At 37.2% G+C, this 22,261-nt stretch overlaps 1 protein-coding gene across 1 annotated transcript in view; it reads right to left on the reverse strand.

Annotated features, from left to right (window-relative positions):
* The window catches only part of THSD7A (thrombospondin type 1 domain containing 7A), a 254,024-nt gene that overhangs the window by 100,657 nt on the left and 131,106 nt on the right, over positions 1 to 22,261 (reverse strand). Inside the window, exons 4-5 of the mRNA XM_071429098.1 lie at positions 16,729 to 17,560; positions 967 to 1,215 (exon numbers count right to left, since the gene is read on the reverse strand). Coding sequence (XP_071285199.1) covers positions 967 to 1,215; positions 16,729 to 17,560 — 1,081 coding nt within the window. The remainder of the gene's footprint in view (positions 1 to 966; positions 1,216 to 16,728; positions 17,561 to 22,261) is intronic.

Below are 22,261 nucleotides of genomic sequence, written 5' to 3' on the forward strand. Positions count from 1 at the left end.
AGTAAGTTCTCTTTTTCACAGTTGTAAGGAAGATCATTCTGCAGTACTGAAGCATCCCAGCTGGGTACTGATGAATGATGAGAAGATAGAAGCTTCCTAATCAGTGAATACACAGCAAAGAAGATCTTTGACTCACAGTTAAAACCCAGTCAGGATTATGAACTGCAAGAAATGCCACAGAATTCCCTACCTAACAAGCACTTTAAGGCTAAATACAGCAAAGTGCTTCCTAACGCAGCTGGAGATAAAGAAAGATGATATTTCAACTCTTAAATGAAAAATATATATCACAGTCAAAGATGCTTAATATCAAGTGACATTTCTCCAGATCCTATTCTTAGTTTGATAAAGAAAAAACACAGTTGGGACTTTAATATTAATTTTGATTAGATAAGGATTAGAGCAATCTCTTGTATCATAAAGAGCTCACTGTCATTTCTCCTAAGGTTTATTTGCTGTCACTGTTAGCCTCTCCCCCATCTAGGGCCTTTCTTGTGCTGAACACAACTCTCACTAAAATAGTCTGTTAGCTAACCAGGTGTTTACCACCCCTTTCCTGTGTTCAACATTTGGTCCACAAACAGACAAGAAATTCAGAAAAGAATGATTCTGGTATAAATGTTACGTAGGGAAAAGATCACTGACAAATTAATACAATTCATTTATTTTTATCTTGCCTGAATCTGCGTATGTGCAAACATACGTTGTCTTTTAAAAACTGAAATGAATGAAAAGAAAATATATTTATTATTATTCCTGTATTTTGAGGAGGAACTGGTTACACTACAACGGGAACTCTTTGCAGATTTTGGACTTTCAAGAACACTGAATGGACAGGGATGAAGAAAAAAGGTAAAGTCCTACCTATTATTTCTTTAATAATGGTTTGGTTGATATTCCATTACCAGCCTTGTATGCTTGAAATTGCTCATTTTAGCAGTGGAGAACTGAAATGAACCAACTTACGTAATGCAGGGTGCTACGCCGTCTCCTTGAGAAACACACTGCTCTGCTTCTTCTAATTGTGGGCATTCGCTCTCACTGCCAACGGGGAGCTGCTTAATGGTCCGTGATCTTGTACGATTCCCTTTAGGGGTTGTCATGTCAAAGCAGGTTTTGGAGCAGGGGGTCCATTCCGACCACTCTGACACCTGGCACTCCTTCGTGATCACACAGGACTGAAACGTGATGGGCAGCTTTTCCTGATTGCAGAAGCTGCAAGGAGAGAGCGTTACAGCTTTTAGCACACACATCCACAGACAGCCATGAACTCCTACAGCAAAAGCACTGTCAATGGTTACATGAAAGTCAGTAAATATTTTTAAATCTGGTAAGTTTTAATTCACATTTATTTGATCCCAAATAGTCAGCCAAAGGGCTTCTGAAGAAAGCTACTTAAACCAGACATATAAGATATAGTAAAAAATTACCAGTATTGCCATATCTGTGACCAAAATATTGCCATATCTGAGAATAAAATTAAAATCTAACTCTTCCTACATGTGTGGACGTATAACAGAGAACAATACATACATTTTTCACTTATTATCTTTTATTTTTAGATATACTCTTTTTTCCTTTTGGAACCATGTTCCAAGTAAGGGACAATTCAAAACCGAGATGACTAAAGGTGTTTTTGCACAGAAAAAATACTCAGTGTCATCTTGTCCTAATTTCCAGACTACAAATGGTTTAAAAACACAATGGCAAGCATATTGAATGCTTGGTCACTAATAACTTACTTTGTTAATCATTAGTATATTGCCATAGTGATGCCTCATGGTCCAAACAAGGAGTGATGTCTAACCTAAAGTGAAGTGTTCCCTGCTACCCAGAGTACTTATTTCCAGCTCCTTATGAAGGCCATCATTTAATTTCCATTTTCTATCCAATTGCCCCATTCACGTATTACATAGGTTGTCAGAAAGATTTTCTCCCTCTCAATCACTCAATTTTAAAATTTACATTCTAAGTAAAAACTAACATTTCTATTTTAAATTTGATTCACAATAGAAAAATGAGAAATTGAGAAGGTAAACTACTGTTAAATAAAACATAACTTTATCTCCTTAATTAAAATTACAACATAGATTTCTTTTATTATCATGCCTGGGTTGGAATAAAAATCTGTCTTCTGAAGCAGACAGGAAAAATATTTACTGGTACTGCAAGTAGCATTCTGTTCGATACCAGGCCTATAAACTATACTATAAAGGCTTGATTTTTCCCTTTAAAAGAACACAAAATAATGCAGAGAAATTACTATTTACAAGTATTTCACTGCTATACAAAATTGGGTCCTACCCATACATTCAACATGATTTTGAACCTCCATTCACAAAATTTTGTAATAGAACTACGAGTACTTGATGAAACGGAGAGATTTAAAAACATCATAAATGAAAGCATAATATGCACAAGAAACAGGCCAATTCTACATCTTGCTAGCAGAAGATCCTGGTCATGGAGACAGTCTCAGCATGTCCAAACAGAGGCTGATGAAGAGCCATCATCCCTAATAGATCCATATACTTTGGATATTGGTGAAATACAAAATGAATGGACTACAAAAGACAGTCAGGTATCATATTTTTGGTCTTTAAATTGCATCTCCCTCTACCACTGGAGACAATAAGGTGGAAACACTGCTGGCCTTGACAGACCTTAGGGGATTACTCAGAAGGAGATTTCTGATGTTCTTATTATGTCAAAGGTAGGGGTGATGGGGAGCCCTAAAACATGATAGTCATCTTTTATTCTGCTTTAGGACAGAAACTACATCCTGTTTGTGGAGAAAGATATTCAGAGTTTTTGAGAAAATTGTTTTTTAATAATGGGCTTTTTCACCTACATGTAGCCCCATCTGGCATAGGACTACAGTACTGTCAAAATCAATGAATCAGTTCCTGTACCTTTGACAAAACATATAGTCCCATTGATCCCCCAAAGACACATCTCTTAATGACTGGAGAAAAGACACATTCTTTATGGTTTCTAACATAGGCATTCTACAAAACAACAGATGAAGCATCCTCCCCTTCCAAATTCCCATCCAATGTGACACCTCTGAGGGCAGAGTAAACCAACTTCTTCACACTCACTGTGACTGAGGCCGAGGTTAATTATAGATGCACATTGCCAGGGAACATGCACAAAATTGCCACCATAAAGTAGCTTTGGTGAGGAGGGAAGAGAGTAACTAATGATGTGCAACAGTCCCTGGGCTTTGCATCTGTTTCAAAACTTATTTGGGAGAAGTGTTACATGAGAAAGACTAATGTTTGTTACTAATTATTTCCATGTGCGGGCATGAAGAAGACCCAAACAGAATAATACCATGTTAGTAACTTCATTGTTTATTTATGATCCTTAACAAAAATAACACACTAGAGTTAAAGAATGCCTCACTTAAAATATTTACTTGTAAAATAAAATAATTTAAAATTAAATATAAAACAAGGATGTTCTTAAACTCTTGAAACAGGAACATAAATATTACTAGGGAGACAAGCAAGAGGTAAGATGAGCTATATTTTTTTCTTTATTTGCTTATTAAAACCCTGTGCTACTTGCGGTACTACATAAACTCCAAGAAACTGATACTGTAAGTCACACTACACAACCTCTTTTCTGTTAGGCATACTGTCATATTATTTTGTGAGAGGGCAGAAATAACTACAATTAGAAAAAGGAGAGTTGTGCAAGCAAATTAACGGCTGTTTATTCCTTTAACACTTGGTTTTCTTTGAGCAAGTTAGAGAAACAGTGAGAGCTAACTAGAACTGGCCACTATCAAGAGTTTTCCTTCATATTGCAGGCAGTAGAAGATGTGCTGTACTCTGACCAAGTAAGGAATCACATACTTCAAACTTTATTTTACCAGAAGTAGACTGATTCTAAACCAAAACCTGGCAATGTGTTTTCTAAACAAAATAGTTTACTCTGTGGCTGGTACCTAATGCTACAGATTTGATCTCCACAAATAACTGAAAGCAAAGCTTACTTTTAAGTAAAGTTTTTGATGGATTTATGTGTCTTGTTTAGCCATGCAGACTTGGGGTGAATCTTCTCACAGGATAAAAGGCAAATGGGCAAGTAACACAACAGAAAATAAAAATAAACAATTAACATTCATTTCTTGATACCGCCCAACTCACTAGAAGTTTTGCACCAAACATCTTCATGCCCTTGATTAATGTCTAAGTAGACAATTTATGCAAATTTAACCATTCAAGAAGTGCAGGGAGGACACAAATAAGTCCCCACTATCAACCCACATAACTGTGTCCAGAAAATTGCTTGGAAAGCCAAAGAAAAGCATGAATTACATAAAAATGCTGTTAAAAGTCAACAGAGCTGATTGGATACAAGAAGCAGCAGCATAGGGGTAACATACAAAGTCTGCAGCATCTTGCTCTCAATCCAGTGAATATATTCAAAAGACAATGCCCCGAGATTTTTGGCAGGGAAGAAGGAATTGTATAAATTGAACTAAGGCTGTGGTTTGAGAAAGTACCATTTCACAGAACAGTTAGATAGTGGGAAAATGAAGCTTAAAGTATAAAAGCACTTTAATGACACGATGGAAAGAGAAAGCAGTCCCAAACAAAACAATACATCACAGGGGATGAATGGTCCCTCTTGCTATTAAGTCAACAATAAACCTATTCCTGACCTCAAAGACACAGATTAGACAAAAGAAGTAAAGAAAAAGGTTCAAAGGACAACCTACAGAACATAATTACTGCTCAACCTCTTCTGCAGACATGTGGTCAAGAATTTGTGTCTACTCACGTTCCGCAGACTCGTTTGTGCTTCTACAGCAATAAATAAAAACTAAATATCACTTAAGAATTAAAAATAGGAAGGTTACGCCTAGGGATTTTGAAGTAATTTATGGGATAATTAAGGCTAAAGACATGGGGAGAACAAAGGTTGACACATAAGCCTGGAGCAAATTACACCACAGTACCTGTGTACAAATGAGCAAGTTCTGCAGTTGAAAGAACTCTTTTCAGTCAAAAATAAGCTTTAAAAGATGTGAAAAAATTAGATTAAGTCAGGAGAAACAAAAATATCTCTGAGGTATCCTAAAGATCTATTAGAGAATGAAAACTACTTTTATAACTTTAAAAAATAAGGAAAACTTGATTTTATATGCCGATGACCTGTATGAGTGTTTATAATCTCAGTCTCAAAGGTTGTCTTTTAGGTTGTTTAGAAGTCATGGAAGAGACCATTGGAATTTTCTCCTCTACAAATTCAACTAGACAATAAATGGGTTTTTCTGATAGATTTTTGCAATAAATAAAGCTGTGCATACAGCGTTTCTGAAGCCAAATTCATGGTAACGCATGACAGCACGAGTGATCTCTAAATTCATGCAAGATGAACAGAAAATATAAATAGGTTTTAAACTAGGCAGTAGGACTCTTTGCTGCATGAGCATACTCCACTCACAACTTGTACAATTAAGAGATTTTCTGCCTTTGCTGGTGTTTCATCCATATCGGACTGGACAAGTAATTAGAAAAAGAATTAATGAGAAAAGATGAAGAACAGCATCAGAATGGCTGGGAGGTTCTAACTATTAACTAACTAATAGTCCATGCAGTCAGAAAGCTGCCTTGGCAATAGCAAATGGAGGGCAAAAATGGAAAGACAGTAAGTACTCAGTCACACTATCCCAAGATACGCTCTGGTTTTCCAGCAAACTATGGCTTACAGACTTTTGGAACACAAGCTGAATCTTTGCACTGAAGAGTTTATAGTGTTCACCTCCATGAACTAAGACAAATGCATCCTAAAACTAGGTAAGATTTGGGTATGTTCATCATCTTCAAAACAATGCATTACACACCTTTTTTTACTGACTCGTAACTGTAGATAGTTATTTTTGCATTAAAAGTGCTCAGTTAATTTAATTTTCTGACTTCAGGCCTTGCATAACTGTATTTGCTTTCTCTGTGGCATTTCTGAGCTTCGACACCTCTGTAAGATCTTTCCTTGACTGTCTCATTGTTAGTTCCAAGAGTCCTCTTACACTTGGTCTTGTTTTATTTGAACACAGTTACATCCTGCAACTACACATCCTTTCTACTCTATGTGCAACTTTGAGATGAAAACTGGTCTGGATTCGAGGACTGTTCAATGTTCATGCTGAGGACACTCCTAAAATATGTGCACGTTACTATATCTCAACAGTCTATAAGTTAATGGAAACTTATAGTTACCTCTATAAGTTAATGAAAACAGGAGTCACAAACACAAGGCATTGAGGAGACATCATTTTGAAGCTCGATTTTGTGCTTTTCCTGATACACTGCTTTTCATGCTCAAATGTAATGGAGCAACACTATGAGGTTTGTAATTTAAATCTAAAATTGAACAGTGAAGAACATGTCCTTTACAATAAATTCAATTAATTCACTCAGTACTGATATGTAACAAGAACTGCTATTTATTGGTTTTGACTATAATGTAAAGTAATGGAGCCCAAATGGCAAGGAAAACGAAAACTAAATAGTCCCTTTAATAATTTTTGTCTGCATTATTTTGCCTCTATTCCTTCGCCATTATCAACATCCAACTTTGGTTTTCCCATTATCCACATTCAGCTTTGATTTTCATTAATGAAATTTTCACAGTTACTATTCCTTACTTTCATTCACTATACTCATTCTCCCAGAATTCTGATATATTTGTTTTTTCTTTAGCTGATTTTCCATTTGATTACATACAGAGATTTCCATTATTCTGAAATGAATAACCTGGCTACGGTTCAGGAGATTGATGCCAACATAAGCTCTTGGCACTCGGGAGGAACAAAAGACAGGGCTTTGACTGAAAAGGACTTAAATGAAATTTTTCATTTTTTTAAATTGAAAACTGTGATTTCTTTAATCCTGGTTGACTGTTTGATGTAGTAGTGGATTATGTATGTCCACAGGTCTTGGCTCCTGTCACTCTAGATTTCTTTGTAGATGTACCTACAGATCTACCCAGTTGCTCCAGTCCTGGCACGACTGACCTACTCTTGTCACTGGTGTGGAAAGCAGACACAGAGAGTGTCAGAGAGCTCAGCACAGCCAGAATTATTGAGAGACCCTCAACAGACATCTATATTGTCAGACAACTAGCACAAAACCTAGGGAAAAAATGGCATTCTTCCTCCTCTTGACTCTCTCATACTAAATAGTGTCACAGTGATGAGATACCACATGCCCTTCAGGATCAGGAAGAGCTGTGGAGTCAGAACGTGTTCTATTTTCCCACCTACTGGGAAGGAACTTCATTATTCTTTTTGCAGTTCGGCTTGCCTTCTCCACAGCAAAACCCAGACAGAATCCAATTATGTTTTGAACAAACAAGACTGACTGAATGAATGAATTAAAAACTTTAGAAGACTGAAGAAGATGCAGTCAAAAACTAGGCTATCTGCCTGGAAGAAACACATACTGAATATCATAAGAGGAGGTTCAGCAGTTCAGCAGAAAAAGGTAGCTGCTTCTGAAGGTTTCAGATCAAAGGACAATCAACATTCTAAGGAAATCCAAAATGCTTGTAACAGGCTTCATCTAAATACTAAGAAAGAAGAGCAAGAACTACCTGGAAGATTAAAAAAGAAAAAGCCCACAGTGAGCTCCCTCAGAGTAGAATGATTTAACCATTTCCTAGCCACAAAATCCTGCACAGGCATCTCCCAGAATCAGCTACATCATCAGGAACCATAGGATTTTCTCTTGAATTCTTGCTGATCTCATGAAACATTACTTCATTGAATACAATTAGAAAAATGGTTTCCAACCTTTACCACCAGCCACAAGATGAGAACTGCTGAGATACAAGCCCATTTCACCAAACTGATCAGCAGAAAGACTTGGAACAGTAACTAATTACTTGCAGAACACCAAAAGTACATGCTCATTTAGCACTTGAAAACCAAAACTACAGACATACACAAATACACAGAAGCAGGCTTGGAAAGGCTGACATTTTTGACTGAAGGGCAAACTAAAACTAGAGGAATCTTTTGGAAAAGAGTTAGTAAGCAAATTTGTGTTTGAAAATAGTGATTGTAAATCACATTATAACAAGCCACAAGGCTGGGCAGCATCCTTGCAAGACAACCTACAGGCATGCATGAACATTGGCCCAACTCCCAAAGAATCCTTAAGAAAAAGAAAAGAATTTAAAGTAGCGGCTGAGTACAAGCATATTTTGCCTTTCCCAGTGGAGAGAATATCAGCAGTTTGCTCAGAATTTTTTTTTAAAACTCAGTAAATTGCTACAAGACTAGAGACTGTAAGGAACAGTTTGCAAAGACCACATCTGCTTTTCATAAATGTAACCTTACAGTGAAGGAAGGGGTAAAATCTGTACCATACCACTCATTAGCATCACATCCTAGAAAAGCTCAGGCCTAAACTGCTGGGAAATCTGACAACCCATGGGCAGACCCACAGCCTTGGTGCTCACATCCTTAACAGAACTACCTCACAGAAATGATCTGGTTAGGTCAGAAGGTCAAATCTACCTTTGAATTATAAGGACCCATGTGTGTAATTTTCTACTTTGCAATTTTAGCTTTGAATGATCACACTCATGGGCAGGAAGCCTGAGGAAACACAGCAGTATTCATGCTGAATATTAATCCTTTGTGTTATCTGGAATTAAATCCAGATCTTAATATTGTACGTGGAGTATCTTCTCCTTGCTCTTTATTTGATCACCAGGGAACTTTAAGACATACTCAGTATAAGTAAGAGGGATTTTGGAGTTATGGGTAAAAGCACAATGTCCTGATGTGCTACAACAAGCTATTTATTTTCCATGCAGTGTTCTCCTCAGAGTTCATACAGCTTGTTGGAGGCTTTAACCTCTGAAGTAAAATAATCAAATTAACTCTATGCTATTCTTAGACCACAAGTATAGCTGGATTTTGAGAGAGACCTTCGCCTGAAGTGTTTCACCTAAAGAAAAAAAAAAGATGTTTTCTCAAATAAAATCAAATTTTAAAAATTCTATTTAATGTGCAGGTAGTAGATAGCAATAATAATAATAGAATGATTTAAATCCAGAGCTTAGATGACCTCCATGATATACTCTGAAGACATAAAATGTCATTTGTGAAGTCTAATCATCCTTAAGAGGTTTAGTTTATGGTTGGTACCAACTTGTTTCTTGAAAGAAGTCAGTGAAAATACGGTGCATGTACTTTTTCCTTGTAGAAAATGACATAGCCCTCATTCATTTTCCATACAGCTGCACTGTTTAGTGTTGGTCATCTTGCACATTGTTCTGAGAAACTGTTAGTACCTCCCGGTATAATGGGCCATTATAATCACACAAACAATAAGCCCACTTCTCTTCATTTACAATTCCAATACTGTCCACTTAAGTGTTTTTCACAAGACTATTTTCCCATGATCCTTTCACAAGTCTAACTAATTCTGCCAAACAATTTTGAAATAAACAAAACCACTCAGGCTTCCTACAGTACAGGAGAAGATAGAGGTTACATACAGCTACTGTGACCCGAAAAAATATGGGCAAAGCAACAAGGGGTGCTACTATACCTAAACAAGTGTCAACAACAACTGCTGTGGGGCTGTTGCAGATACCATGAGTGTCTGAGGAGACAAGAAAGCAAAAGTGCTATCTTTCACAGCCCAGTGATACAGTGACATGTACATCTCACGCTAGAGATAATTTCGAAATTGGCAGAGCAGGTTATTTGGCAAGCATCTACAGAGATGACTTATTAAAGCTTTAAGGAGGAATTTCCCTTTGTCCGTGGGAATTTCCATTACATAGCATTAATCAGAATCTACTTTGACCCATAATAACAGCTAGATTCACAGGGTTATCAGCAAAGAAAAAATAAAATGCCAAACTTTGTGAATGAAAATATGCAGTATTAACATTAAGATATAAAGAAATATATTACTGAAAATTATATAACTACTATTAGTTGTGTTTCAGGCATTAGTTTAGGTTTGGTCCCTGTATTGATGCTTAGATTTGGCAGTAACACTGGCTCCATTGCATTGTCCAGCACTTGGAAAAATGTGGTCGGTATTAGGAGGTGAGCCACACATTTTATTTCCAGTGGGACTGCTGAAAGTTAGCCACTGAAATAGGCACTGATGTTCTGGGAAGTTGTGGCTTCTGTGTGTGAGTCCTGTGCATTTCCACCTTGAGGGACAATATGTCCCAGGAGGATGCTCAATTCACAGGCTCCCTTACCATAACTTTACTAAGCTGATTGAGAAAACAAGGGCATACTCTAAGTCCCAGACTACGCTTAGAGTTTAATAAAAAACCAAACAAAACCAAACCACAAATCTAAAAAAGGAATACATTCTATTTTGTTCCCTATAGGACTCTTTACAGATAATGATATAATACCAGTATAGGAAATCAAAAATTTAGAAAAATACTCCTTGATTAACATTTATTTTGTCACACTGAGGTCAAGTAACATTAACTGACAGTGAGGCAGAAAAGCTGCATAAAAGTACAGTGTAGGAGAATCTTCATTAAAGATCTCAGTGCCTAATTCAATTTACCTCTCTGCAACATAATCTCTAGATTGAAACTGAAAATTCAATACTGCATTCATTCAAGGAAATAATTTATTCATTCATAGGATTTATTGCCACAAGAGATTATGAGAACATAGAGTACAACCCTCATTACATTATAGTCTATTATATTTTGCTAAGGAAGACAATTACATGTATTTGAATAAAAACTATATACGAGAAAGGCACCCAATCTTGATGATTTGCACAGAAATATATGAATGTCATACATCTAGGTGACAGAACAACTGTTCACTGTATGAAAGGAGTTAAAATATGGTGTGGAAAAAGGAATCGTTCATTGCTGTTGCAATTATTCAGCACGGTGTGTACGTTTCCATCTTAAATCTAGATTTGGGCATGGTATGTCAAATTTGTAGCAATACTGACAAGACACTGTCAAAACAGCAGCCTCAGTAAGATGATGGAGCAGGTACTTACAATAGAAAGGAACACCTATTGAATAATATTATGCATATCCACAGAAATTACTGTCTCCACCAAAATCACATTAAAAAACTACAGGATGCTTCTACTTTCAAATTCATGGAAATTCTAAAGGCATAATGGAAAACTATAGGAAAGCAATGTTTGCATCCTGTTCCTCTAATAAGAGTTTACATTTTCATTATCCCAATGCACCTGGAAAATAACCCTGTAGTTTTTAGTTATCGAGATGTTTTTCATCCAACATTACTCTCTTCTTTCCTGTTCTCCATTTATTAACAGAATGTGCTCTAAATAATTCCAAATTAATGAATCAAGATGACTGTATATAGCTCATTATCCAAGTTTCTGATATTTACAGGTGCTCTGTGAGTGAACCACTTATGGCTTTTAAATCCTCACAGTATGGTGAGCTTGGAGGCTTCCTCTACAAACAGCAGTAACATAAAAAGCAGGGGCAGACATATATGCTCTCATCTGGTCCTCAGTAACAAACAAAAGGTTGTTTATGCTCCTTCATCTCCACAGCCCATCCTCTCTGCATTGCTATTTCCCTCACCTTTCTGCAGCCCATCTCCTTGAAGTTACTGCACCTTAACCCCTGCCACCTTCACTTCACACACATCCCCCTTTCTGCCCGTTGCCTCATGGAGTGGGGGCTCAGAGAAGCACAGAGAATCTCTTAAGATGTTTTTTTTAAGCAAGGGATACATTACAGGGTCCAACCAACTGTGCTGTTGTATTGTGTGTCTGAATTTTTTCTCTGTTTGCTGACAGCATATTCCTCTGGGTGACCTGTCTGCTTTCCAAATCAATGGCATAAATAAAGCAACAGGCTTGTGATGGTTTGGCTTGGTTTTTTATTTTCCTCCTTCACACAGTTTATAATTTATAGGAGTGAAAGTCCATAAAGTGAACACAGACATTTATTTTATGATTTGGAATGGGAGCATTGGGTTAAGAGGTTTAAGGACCTGGAAAAGAAAACAAAGCTGAAATGCCATTCTAGAGGAGGAGATTCTCTCTCCTTGATTTTCCTGACAATATCTTGAGTATTATTCACTCATCAGTCTAAATACTCAATTGGCCATTCCCAAATTCCTTCGTTTCTGGCTACTCAGCTTAACACCTGTGGCCATCAGTGAATATTGTGACTCTGCTTTAAACAGATAACCATCTTTGTGAAGTAAGATGAAAAATTAAGCATTACATATGCCAAACATCAGCAAGACAATCCAATAATTTTGGTCCTACTGTCATCTCTCATGTCTCAACTATAGCATTGGAATAAATAGAAGCTCAAACTCTCCAAAACTTGAAATTTAGTAAAGCACGGCAATGAGATTATTATGAAAACTTCCAAAACAGTTAAATTTGTTACAAGATGTGGATATAGTTTTCTAGATATTTAATGAATGCACAGAATCAGTGAAGAAGATGAAAATAATTGAAAAATAATTACTTTCTCAGATGAACAGAGATGAAACAAATCAAAGATGATCATATGATCAAATGCATTAAGGCTAAGACAATCTGCTAAATTATTGGTTAGAATGTCTTAAATTTTGGATTCTTTTCTGCCCCTTCATTTTGTTCCATGAGTGTAATTGCATATGGTTATATTCTAACAAAGAAATAAAAGCTCTGAATATTTATAAAATTGTACTGTTTTTTCTTGAATTCTTACTTCAGGTCATTTAGGTCACCAATAGAGTTCATCTTCACATACAGGTCTCCTCCACAGTGGTGCTGCCAAGAGAGTATTAACCATTTATGGGGACTGCAACCAGAGCTGGTGGGGATGGTTTCCTACGTGGTCTCCTCCATTCTTCCCCCATTCAGAAATTTTTTGGTCCCAGACTAAGCAAGATAACAAGCCTTATCCAAATGATATAGAAAAATAAAGGAAATAGTGCAGAAATTCTGGGATTTTTTTTTTAAGAGGCAGCTATATCCTTGAAGAACTGCTTTAACTACAGCCCCCTTTCCAGCCATTTGAGTTAAGCGACTCTTAGCAGTGACAGGCTGTCCCCACACTTATGGAGCAGCTGCTTCAGGGGAACATGATGTGCTTTGTCACTGGATTTCAAAATCTTTGCTGAAGCACAGAAGCATACAGCTCAAAAAGATACTCTAGTTCTGTTCCATATTCTTACAGTTATAAATGACTGTGCTCAAGTCCTTCAAAATTTCCCAATCTAGTGGGGTCCCAAGAAAGCATTTCAGTAAAAAGGCTGTATGAATTAAAAACAGTTTAAAAAAAAAAGCTTTTCTTAGACTTGTACAATTTGTACAAACCAGCCAAACATTTTTGCTAAACTGTCCCCCAAAAGTCTGCTCACAAAGAAAATGATGACTAAATGTTTGAGACACAACAGCAACAGAGTCCATATTACAACAGAAAATTACAGGCTTAACATGAGGCATAATCATCATAACTTGTAATAGGACAAACAGGTTTGCAAGTCAAAATCAGCTTCTTCATACAATTTATGTTTCTCTACATTGCCAGCTCTCTTTAGTAAACCCCAATTTCATCAAAGAGGAAACATTTCAGACAATCAAGTTTTGTCCTCTACATTAACAGCAGTGCTGTCCAGATTTTGTTAGTTATCCAAAGAAAAGTCATTTTATAAGCCACTTTTAATTACTGAATTTGTTATTTCCTTCAACATTTCTATTTTTCAAATATTTTCAGTGCACTAAAATTTCAGACTAAGGTGAACATGAAGCAAACACAGTCTGTGTAACACATACATTATTGCAGAATGGCCAATAAAAAATCCAATATTTCATCCTTCACGGGAGACTATCTATTCTTCACTCAGCAATAAAGTATATAAATTAAACTTTGATTTTCTTGTTTCACTTCTCTTTACCATGCCTGGTGTGCTGATATGTCAAGAGAATTTTGCCTTTTCAAGGTTTTGCTGACAGCGTTATAGAACCATTTTCTCTGTAGCACCCTTGTGAAAGTTGTTCTTTTTTAAAACCCTTTTCATAATATATCAATTTTGCTATCTCTGCAAAAAATATTACTTGCCTGAGGGTTTTTATTCTTCTTTCAGTCATGCTGCCAGGGGGCTGATTGTTTCTGATTGCTAAAGTCAAAACTCACTGAAAATGGACTACTTAAGCTGAAGAGCATTTCACATGAGAACGGCAGGTTTTCCAGTCACCTTACTTGTCTATATTATTTAGTAACACAGTTACTATGTGATGGAGATTATAAAATCATTTGAGCTGGCTGCATTGACACCCTGGGCAGAAAAATAATTCTATTGTTTCAGATTCTGGAATGGCAGTCAAAGAATAAAGCATTTGATTGCTTAGTGAAGGGTTCAGCATAAATGATGCAAATGGATATACAGCTGATATACCTTGGTGTCTAAAAGCTATGTTACCAGCACCAGAATTTCTCACATGAGTCATTTCACCAAATTTTCTTTTTTATACTATGTAACTGGAAAAAAATTGATGTGAAGACCAATTAAAATCACTTTGTACAATTAAAACATAATTTTTTCCATTAGATATAAAAATGCCCACTGCATCATTTGTTTAATTTTGACCTCTTTGAAGAATTGATCCTACTTTTTATTATCAATTGTTTCACTGCCTTAGGCAAGAGGGTTTCATTCACTTCCCTGCACCAGCCTGAAATTGCACAAGACACTGTGGTATCTGAACTTAAGACAGTGCTGGTGATCTAAGTGAATTCAAGAGTGAGTGTAAAGATGATAAGTAAAGTATGCCACTGACTTCCAACTATACTTTTACTTTCTTTTACCATTTATCAGAGCTTTGGCATGACTGTATCATTCCTCCCTTTTTTTTGCTCAATAATTTTCTTAACCTTTCAAAAACTTAGGGACTTTCAAAAAGAGTGCCTGGCTGCTATCTGATAGCAACTGATGTATAATAAATTATTCCTTGTATTTAAAGGGTAATGATGTTCCTGGGCTAGGTGAAGTGAGGGCTGCATGATGTGAGGCTGGAAAAGGAAGGAGTAAAGGCAATTTTTTCTTTACCAGCAATGAGATTGTGCTGCAGTCAACACCTGGGACTGCCTGAGATGCTGATTTTAAGATTTCTTGTGAAGACCTTCATCGAAGTGTGGATCAAAATCTTAAAGAACTAAAGAAAACCAGACCTAGAAGAGACTGCAAAAAGACTATGCAGTCAGTCCCTCTTCCCTAGTCAAGATCTACTCCAGGTGTGTCATCACTGACACATGCATTTTTCTAGCCTTTGCTTATAAACCTTTGAAAATGGAGGTGTCGTACACAGCCCAAGCAATTTTCTCCAGAGTCTCACTATTCCCAGTATGGAGAAGCCCAGCCTCATTCAGCACTGCTGTGATTTTCCCATTATTGTTTTTCCAATATATCCATAATATAGAGAATAGATTGTTCCATTCTTCCTTGTGATGGCTTGTTACATACTTATAGGCATTTCACTCACATCTTCACCCATATGTCCCTCCTTCAACTAAACAACCCAAGCCTTCCAGTTCTTTCCTGAAACCAGGGAACTCATCATTTTCCTGTTCCACTGCTGGACCATCTCTTGAAAGGAATTATACTCAAAAAAAAGTTTTCTACACTTGAAAAAAATATATATTACTGGTTTCTAATTGAAAAGGTGGAAGCAATTACATGTTCTGTGATAGAATGTTTAAATGGCACAAGAAAAACTCAAAAGTAAGATACCTTGAAAGAAGTTCCTAAACACTAACATAGCAGCAATGACTGTCAGCCTCATTCAGCAAGACATCCTAGTCATTTCACAGTTGAAGTAAAATTGATTAATCAGGCATTGAATGAGAGGGCAGGAAATAGAATCACATCAAAGAAAGGAAGACTAGACTGAAAGAAGATTTTTTGAGTTGAATAAAAACATTCTGGGGGATAGGAAAGAAATACATGAGCTAGCAAGATAATGCCAGAAAAAACAAATCAAAGGTAATACAATTTTAGAAATGCATCCAGAAGCCTGTGGAAAGAATTATCAAAACATCAGTGATTGACAGAACTCTTGAAAAGTAAAGTAATAAATCAAGATATAAAAATAAGTATCAGAAAAAAAACAGGGCAGACAGCATAAAGGTACAGATGAGAAAGAAATAGAGGAAGTACATGGAACAAACAAAGAGGTTTTACAGTCTCCCTTTCAGAAATTTTGCCACAGGAATCAAGAGGGACAAACAATATTTCATGCTCATCTATATTAAAAAATACACTGGAACGAGTAGCTGCTGCTTTCTCATGCATCCTTCTCTCTTGTTTTATACTTTTACTGTAAGTCTGACTCAGTCCAGTTTCCTGTTAGTCTTTGTGCTCATCCTCTACATCACCTGTTACAAAAATGCGTGACTTGTTAGAGATCAGACACCTGCCTGAATCCCCAGAAACAAAGAAGACATTTGACATGTATCTTCAAGCATTTGGGGGAAATCTAGTTAAGAAAACAGAGGCTAGGGACTAGCACAGCTTAACATGTGATGCTTAGTATGATCACCAGCACAGTTTGCATGTTTCACATCACAGAAAATACTTCAGCTTGATGATGGATGTAGAAACGGAAATAGCGTGAACTTCATTTTGAGATTTGGGTTTATGCAAAAGAATTCCCTTATGCATGTTTTACTTTAACCAGATAAAAATTAAAGTATGCAAACATAAATAGTGATTACCTCAGAGCAGCAGTTTTCCCATTTTTGTGAGTACACGTGACCTGCCTTGTTTGGTACCCAATTTGTATGTCCCAGTATTTGTTCTCCTGTCTATTCTGTCTGTTACGATTCCTCTTCTTCTTAATTAACTCGCGAGCCTCGGGATCTCGAACTGCCTTTTCTCTGTCCTTTTCCTTGTCTTTGTTCTTCCCTCGTTTCCTCGCTTGCCTTATTTGTCTGGAATGGGGCACCGTGCATGCGCTCCATGGTCCCACGTTCAGGCTGTACAGGCTTTCTTCAACAGTGCACGGGCTGGACCGGCACATCTGGAATTCCGTGAGGTTGGGGCAAGCTGACCCGCCAAACTGCGGCGGAGCCACCACGTGCCGAGTGCGGTGCTGGAGCCCATTGCCGCAGGTCTTGGAGCACTCGGACCAGGGCGAGAACTCGGCCACGATGCAGTCCTGCCGGCACGGGATGAGGCACGCCTGCTCCTGCCTCGGCTTCGGCTCAAAGTACTCGCAGATGACATCCTCAGCTGGAACCCCATTGGCCTTCTGTATGCAGGTGATGTCCCTTGTCTGGATCCCTTCCTCCCCTCTGAGGCACTCCAGGGGCTTCTCGTGGCTGCGGGAGAGGACGGGCCGGCACTGGTTCCAGCCGCCGATCTGCCAGTCGTACAGCTCCTTGTGCCAGTCACAGACACGGAAACAGCTCTGCTGGTTGTCCGGCCGCTCGGGCTGCTTGCAGTTCGTGGGCAGCGTGGTCCAGCCCTCCACGTGGGCACACCACACCGCTCGCGTCTGGATGCCTCCTGGGCCGCACTCATCTCCCATGCATCTCCCCCATGGACCTGGAAAACAAGAGAAGATGCTAACATTGCTCACTCAAGTTATTTCTCTACCATATTGGAAAAGCAAGCTCTCAGTATTGCCTGTATGTATGTTGGAGAAACTCAAACTTTGAGAATGCAAGCATGGGATTACTCTACATCTACATACTCTTCATCTTCATTCTCTTCATCTTTTTATGATTAGAGATACATTTCACTTTTTATCCCAGACTAACTGAATATTTAATATTGAATAATTCCTGAACATACACATGAAGTAATCACATTAGAGAACTATGAACTAAGAAATCACATTCACAACTTAGTTTTTGCTGCCAAGGTAGGAGCCAAAGCTCTTCCCTTGAAGGCATGAATTGGATCTCTCTCACTCACTTGAATAACTTTTCCTGGACTGTTTAATTTTTTTCTTACATTTCTACTGCACTACACTTTATACCTTGATGCCAATTAATATTGTGTTCTCTTCCTTCCATATCACGTGCAAAAATGAGAACAACTACAGAATACATTTTGAAAAACAGTGATTTCAAGTAGGCCACTTCTAGTCTTTCCTTTATTACAACTAAAATAAAAATTAAAATCCAGTTAAAAAATGTTAGTTCCACACAATCTGTGATATTAGAGAATAGAATAAGCTCTTGAAGACAGAGACATACCAGCTGGTGACTCTCCAAATAACAGAAGCTATTGAATCACAGAATCATAAAATACAGGGTTGGAAGGGATCTCAAGGATCATCTGGTCCAAACTTTCTCTGCAAAAGCACAGTCTAGACAAGATGGCTCAGCACCCTGCCCAACTGGAACTTAACAGTGTCCAATGTTGAGGAATCTATCACTTCCTTGGGGAGAATATTCCAACTTCTGATTGTTCTCATTGTAAGAGCTTCCTCTTGTGCCCAATTGGAATGTCCCCAGGAGTAATTTACACCTCACTTGTTCCTACCATTTTCTGAAATCTCCAAGGTCTAAGGGTAAATATTTGACATGCAACACGTTGTTATAACGTATTATATAAATAACATTTATAAAATAAATAAAAGGCTATATCCTTGAAAGATTATGTAGTTTTTCCATTATTAAAAATTGAAATATTCACCCAGTTCAAGATGAAATTCACAAGCCAGAGGTTAAAAAAATCCTAAATTTTTAAAGGTTTTTTAAGATCTCCCCTTATACACACTGTAAATTGACTTACCACATAAGAGCAAAAGAATAAGCAACTCAGGAAAAAAAACCTGCGACTATTTATCTAAGAAAACTTGTCTATCTGCAGACACTTGATCACACAGAAGACATATCTTCTGACTGAGGAAGTCTCTGTCCTATGAAGAAATTAGGGCCAAGCCACACAATCCTCATTCACCTGAGTGACCCCAGTACAAGACTATTTCTGTGAGTAAAGCTGTTGAAGAAGCCAGGCTGAGCCTTTACTATTTTCAAAGGAGGTTAACAGCATAATTTTGGTACTACAGAGGAATAAGTGAAATTAACTATGGCAGATACAAATTGTTTATAACATCTTCTTATTGAATGACTGGAAGGAATATGTGACCACATCTTATTACTGATTCCCATGAGCTTCAAAACTCTCATTGCTTTCCACACAATTTTCGTCTGTTCATCCAACATTAACTTCAGTACTAGTTTGGGAATGGGCTGATGATAGGCTATACACTTAGCCTCTGCTTCTCATTGTCTCTTTTTTAAGTGAACACTGTGGCTGAACAGCTCACTTGTAGTTCTAAAACCCTGAGAATGAGCACTAGCCAGCTGAAAATAGCCATAGCAGCTGGCAGATTCAGCCCATGGAAAACCTCCCACATTTTTTTGCAAATTAAGTTTGAATTATAGTTACCAAGATCTATCTAGCTATCCAGAAAAATTAATGCATATTAAATATAAACACATTTCAATTTCCATTTCAGCAAGAAAGCACTACTTTATCTCACCAGCCTTCCACAAATTACATAATATTGCTGTATTTAATTTGGGTGTATTTACACTGAGTTGAGAGATGCCATTTCCTCAAAACACCACTTTGAACACCTGCCATTTTTTAAAAAATAAAGACTGCAGAAAATCTTCAATTAGAACAAGATACAAAAACCACTCGTGATTGAAATAAATTGCTCATCTTGCAAACTACGAATTTCTGCCTTACCTACACCTTGTGTATGGTTTGTGTGTTCAGTGAAAAAGTCCCTCTTTCTAAAGATCAGGTTGCTACTGTACCTCAGATGAAAAATTCGCCCACTTAGGATTCTATCACATCTCCATTCATCAATAGTCAAAAAAAATCACATTGTACCTAAAAAACATGAACATGCTTGTTTTTGCAAAAAACACCAAAACATCTTCAATCCAATTGTAAGGCAGGTTTACACTATTGAAAATTGTAAGAATCTCAGTCTTGATGCAATAAATACTGCCTTTGGAAATGTAAATATGAAAAAAAACTCTGTTATGTGACTGTGCTAACTGGACAAAAAAAAAGTATGATCTTTCACTAGATTATAAATATGTTGTTTTTAGAACAGAATACAAAACAATGATGAGATGCACAGATAGACTCATGTAGAAAAACACCTTATTTTGCTCATCCTGTGAAATAGTAAAACATTTTATTAAATCATTACAGGTGAGTACCAACAAACCACATTTATGAAACCCTTTGAGCAGACTGTTGCTCAGTAATTCTATGTTCATGTGCATATCAACACAGAGCTCTTAGTGATGTATCTGACCCTCCCGCTTATCTACATTAGGCTAATTTTTAAGTTTAAAGACAAAATAACCTGCTTAGAGAAAAAGATTGCAAGTAAAAAAAAAGCTTAAATTTTCACTCTACTCCACACTTCTTTATATGACTATGACAGGGTCTAAAAGGAAACCACAGCTTTGAGGCTTCCTCAAAAAACTAAAGTGCTTCCACCCTTGACCAAACCATATTTCATTTGTGCAGAAAGTCAAAATTTGGGGCAGGTCTTAAATAAAAAGCAGGAACAAAAACAAAACAAAACACAAATACATAATTCTTCCCTGCCCTCTAAGCCTTCCCTGATTTTAAATGTCAGGAAACTGTCCTGTGCTGTCTGGCCTCAAGAAATGCCTCTGGCCCCGCAGTCCTGGCCATGTACTCCCTCCACACCCTCCTCTCACTCAAATGGTTTCTCTTTCCTATGCTCAGGATCCCAGGATAGTCTTAGTTGGAAGGGACCCACAAGGATCATCAAGTCCTACTCTTCTGTGAATGGTTTATCTGGGGATCAAGCCCACAGCCTTGGTGTTATCAGCACCATGCTCTAATCAACTGCTTGCTTGTGTTTCTTTTACTCTGAAAACCTTAAATCACAAACCTAAAAACCTTTCTTTTTATGTCTATGGGATAGAATCAAGGATGAATATTTGGTTTTTAATGCATGCTCTAATATGTACAGGAACAACAAAAAAAAAAACAACTGATACCATTCTTCACGACCAGCTACATTTCCCTTTGAGATTATGGAATATATAGAAAAATAAAAACATAAAGAAAAAAGACCTCAACCCTAACACTTCCACACTCAGCAGTCATTAAGAACAAGAGTATCAAGCTAATTTCCAATTAATTAATTTCAAAACACCTATGAATATCCAAGCAATTTCAACAGCTTAATTAATTCATTTTATTTAGGATGAAAGAGAATTGATATTTCATTTCTTTCTTTAGTTTTTAAAGAATAAAATATTATAATTCCATGTATTTCTAGCTGTATTAATAGAAACTTGCTTTGACCAAAATTATCATGAAAAATACCAAATTCTTTTTCTTTTGAAAACAATTTATGCCATCCACATTAACTAATACTCCTGTTATTTTTCAGTTGTGCCCCTGGAAGTCTTCAGTTAAGTTACTCACATTTCCCTATACTCAAAAGTCACTATAGCCAACCTCAAGCACTTGCTGAGAAATGTCGTTACCATGCATTTGTATGTGAAAGTCACAAAAAGAGAGGGAAAGGTTTCTCTCCAATTTTCCTTACAACTACCCATCTCTCTCCCAATTATCAAGAGCCTAAAATAATTCACTTCCAACTTAAGTGGCCCCCAAAACATTGCAAGCTCCAAGGTGAGGCATGGTTGTCTTTTGAAATTAATCACAGGAAAACAGGAAAATAAATGTCTCTGAACTGAGTAAAGGGGCTTTGTGACTTTTCCAAAAAATCAAAGACATGAATCCCAAAGTATTGCTAATCCACTTGAATGTTTTGAATGATTCTCAGAAGTATGAGAAAATCACACAGAGGTTACCCGTGCTATGGTTTTTATATTGTATCATTATTATGGGTAGTACATTTACCACTGTGTTTTTAAATATGAAATATGGGATAAAATTCATTTCACAGAAACTAAAGTAGCATACATATGCAACTCAGAATGAGAGTTCAGCAGAACACAGTGCAGAGTCTCACCCACCTTACTTAGGGGCTGCAAGAGGTGGGGGGTGGCTGCCCTTTCACAAATCTTCAGCTGATGTTAAGCACTAGTAACAACAAGAATGTCTTTAGGAAACCTGTCAAGCCTAATCAAGGCATCACAGAATATTTTAATTTGGTCTTTATGAATATTCTTTAGGTTCTCTCTTTCCCAGTGAAGCAGTCTTCACACAGACACTCTGCTGTCCCTGCTGTGTGCTGATCCAGACCCGCCTTGCCAATGG

The sequence above is a fragment of the Agelaius tricolor genome, unplaced genomic scaffold (genome assembly GCF_023055355.1).
Source record: "Agelaius tricolor isolate 1412-34295 unplaced genomic scaffold, bAgeTri1.0.p SCAF_6, whole genome shotgun sequence".
Taxonomy (NCBI): domain Eukaryota; kingdom Metazoa; phylum Chordata; class Aves; order Passeriformes; family Icteridae; genus Agelaius; species Agelaius tricolor.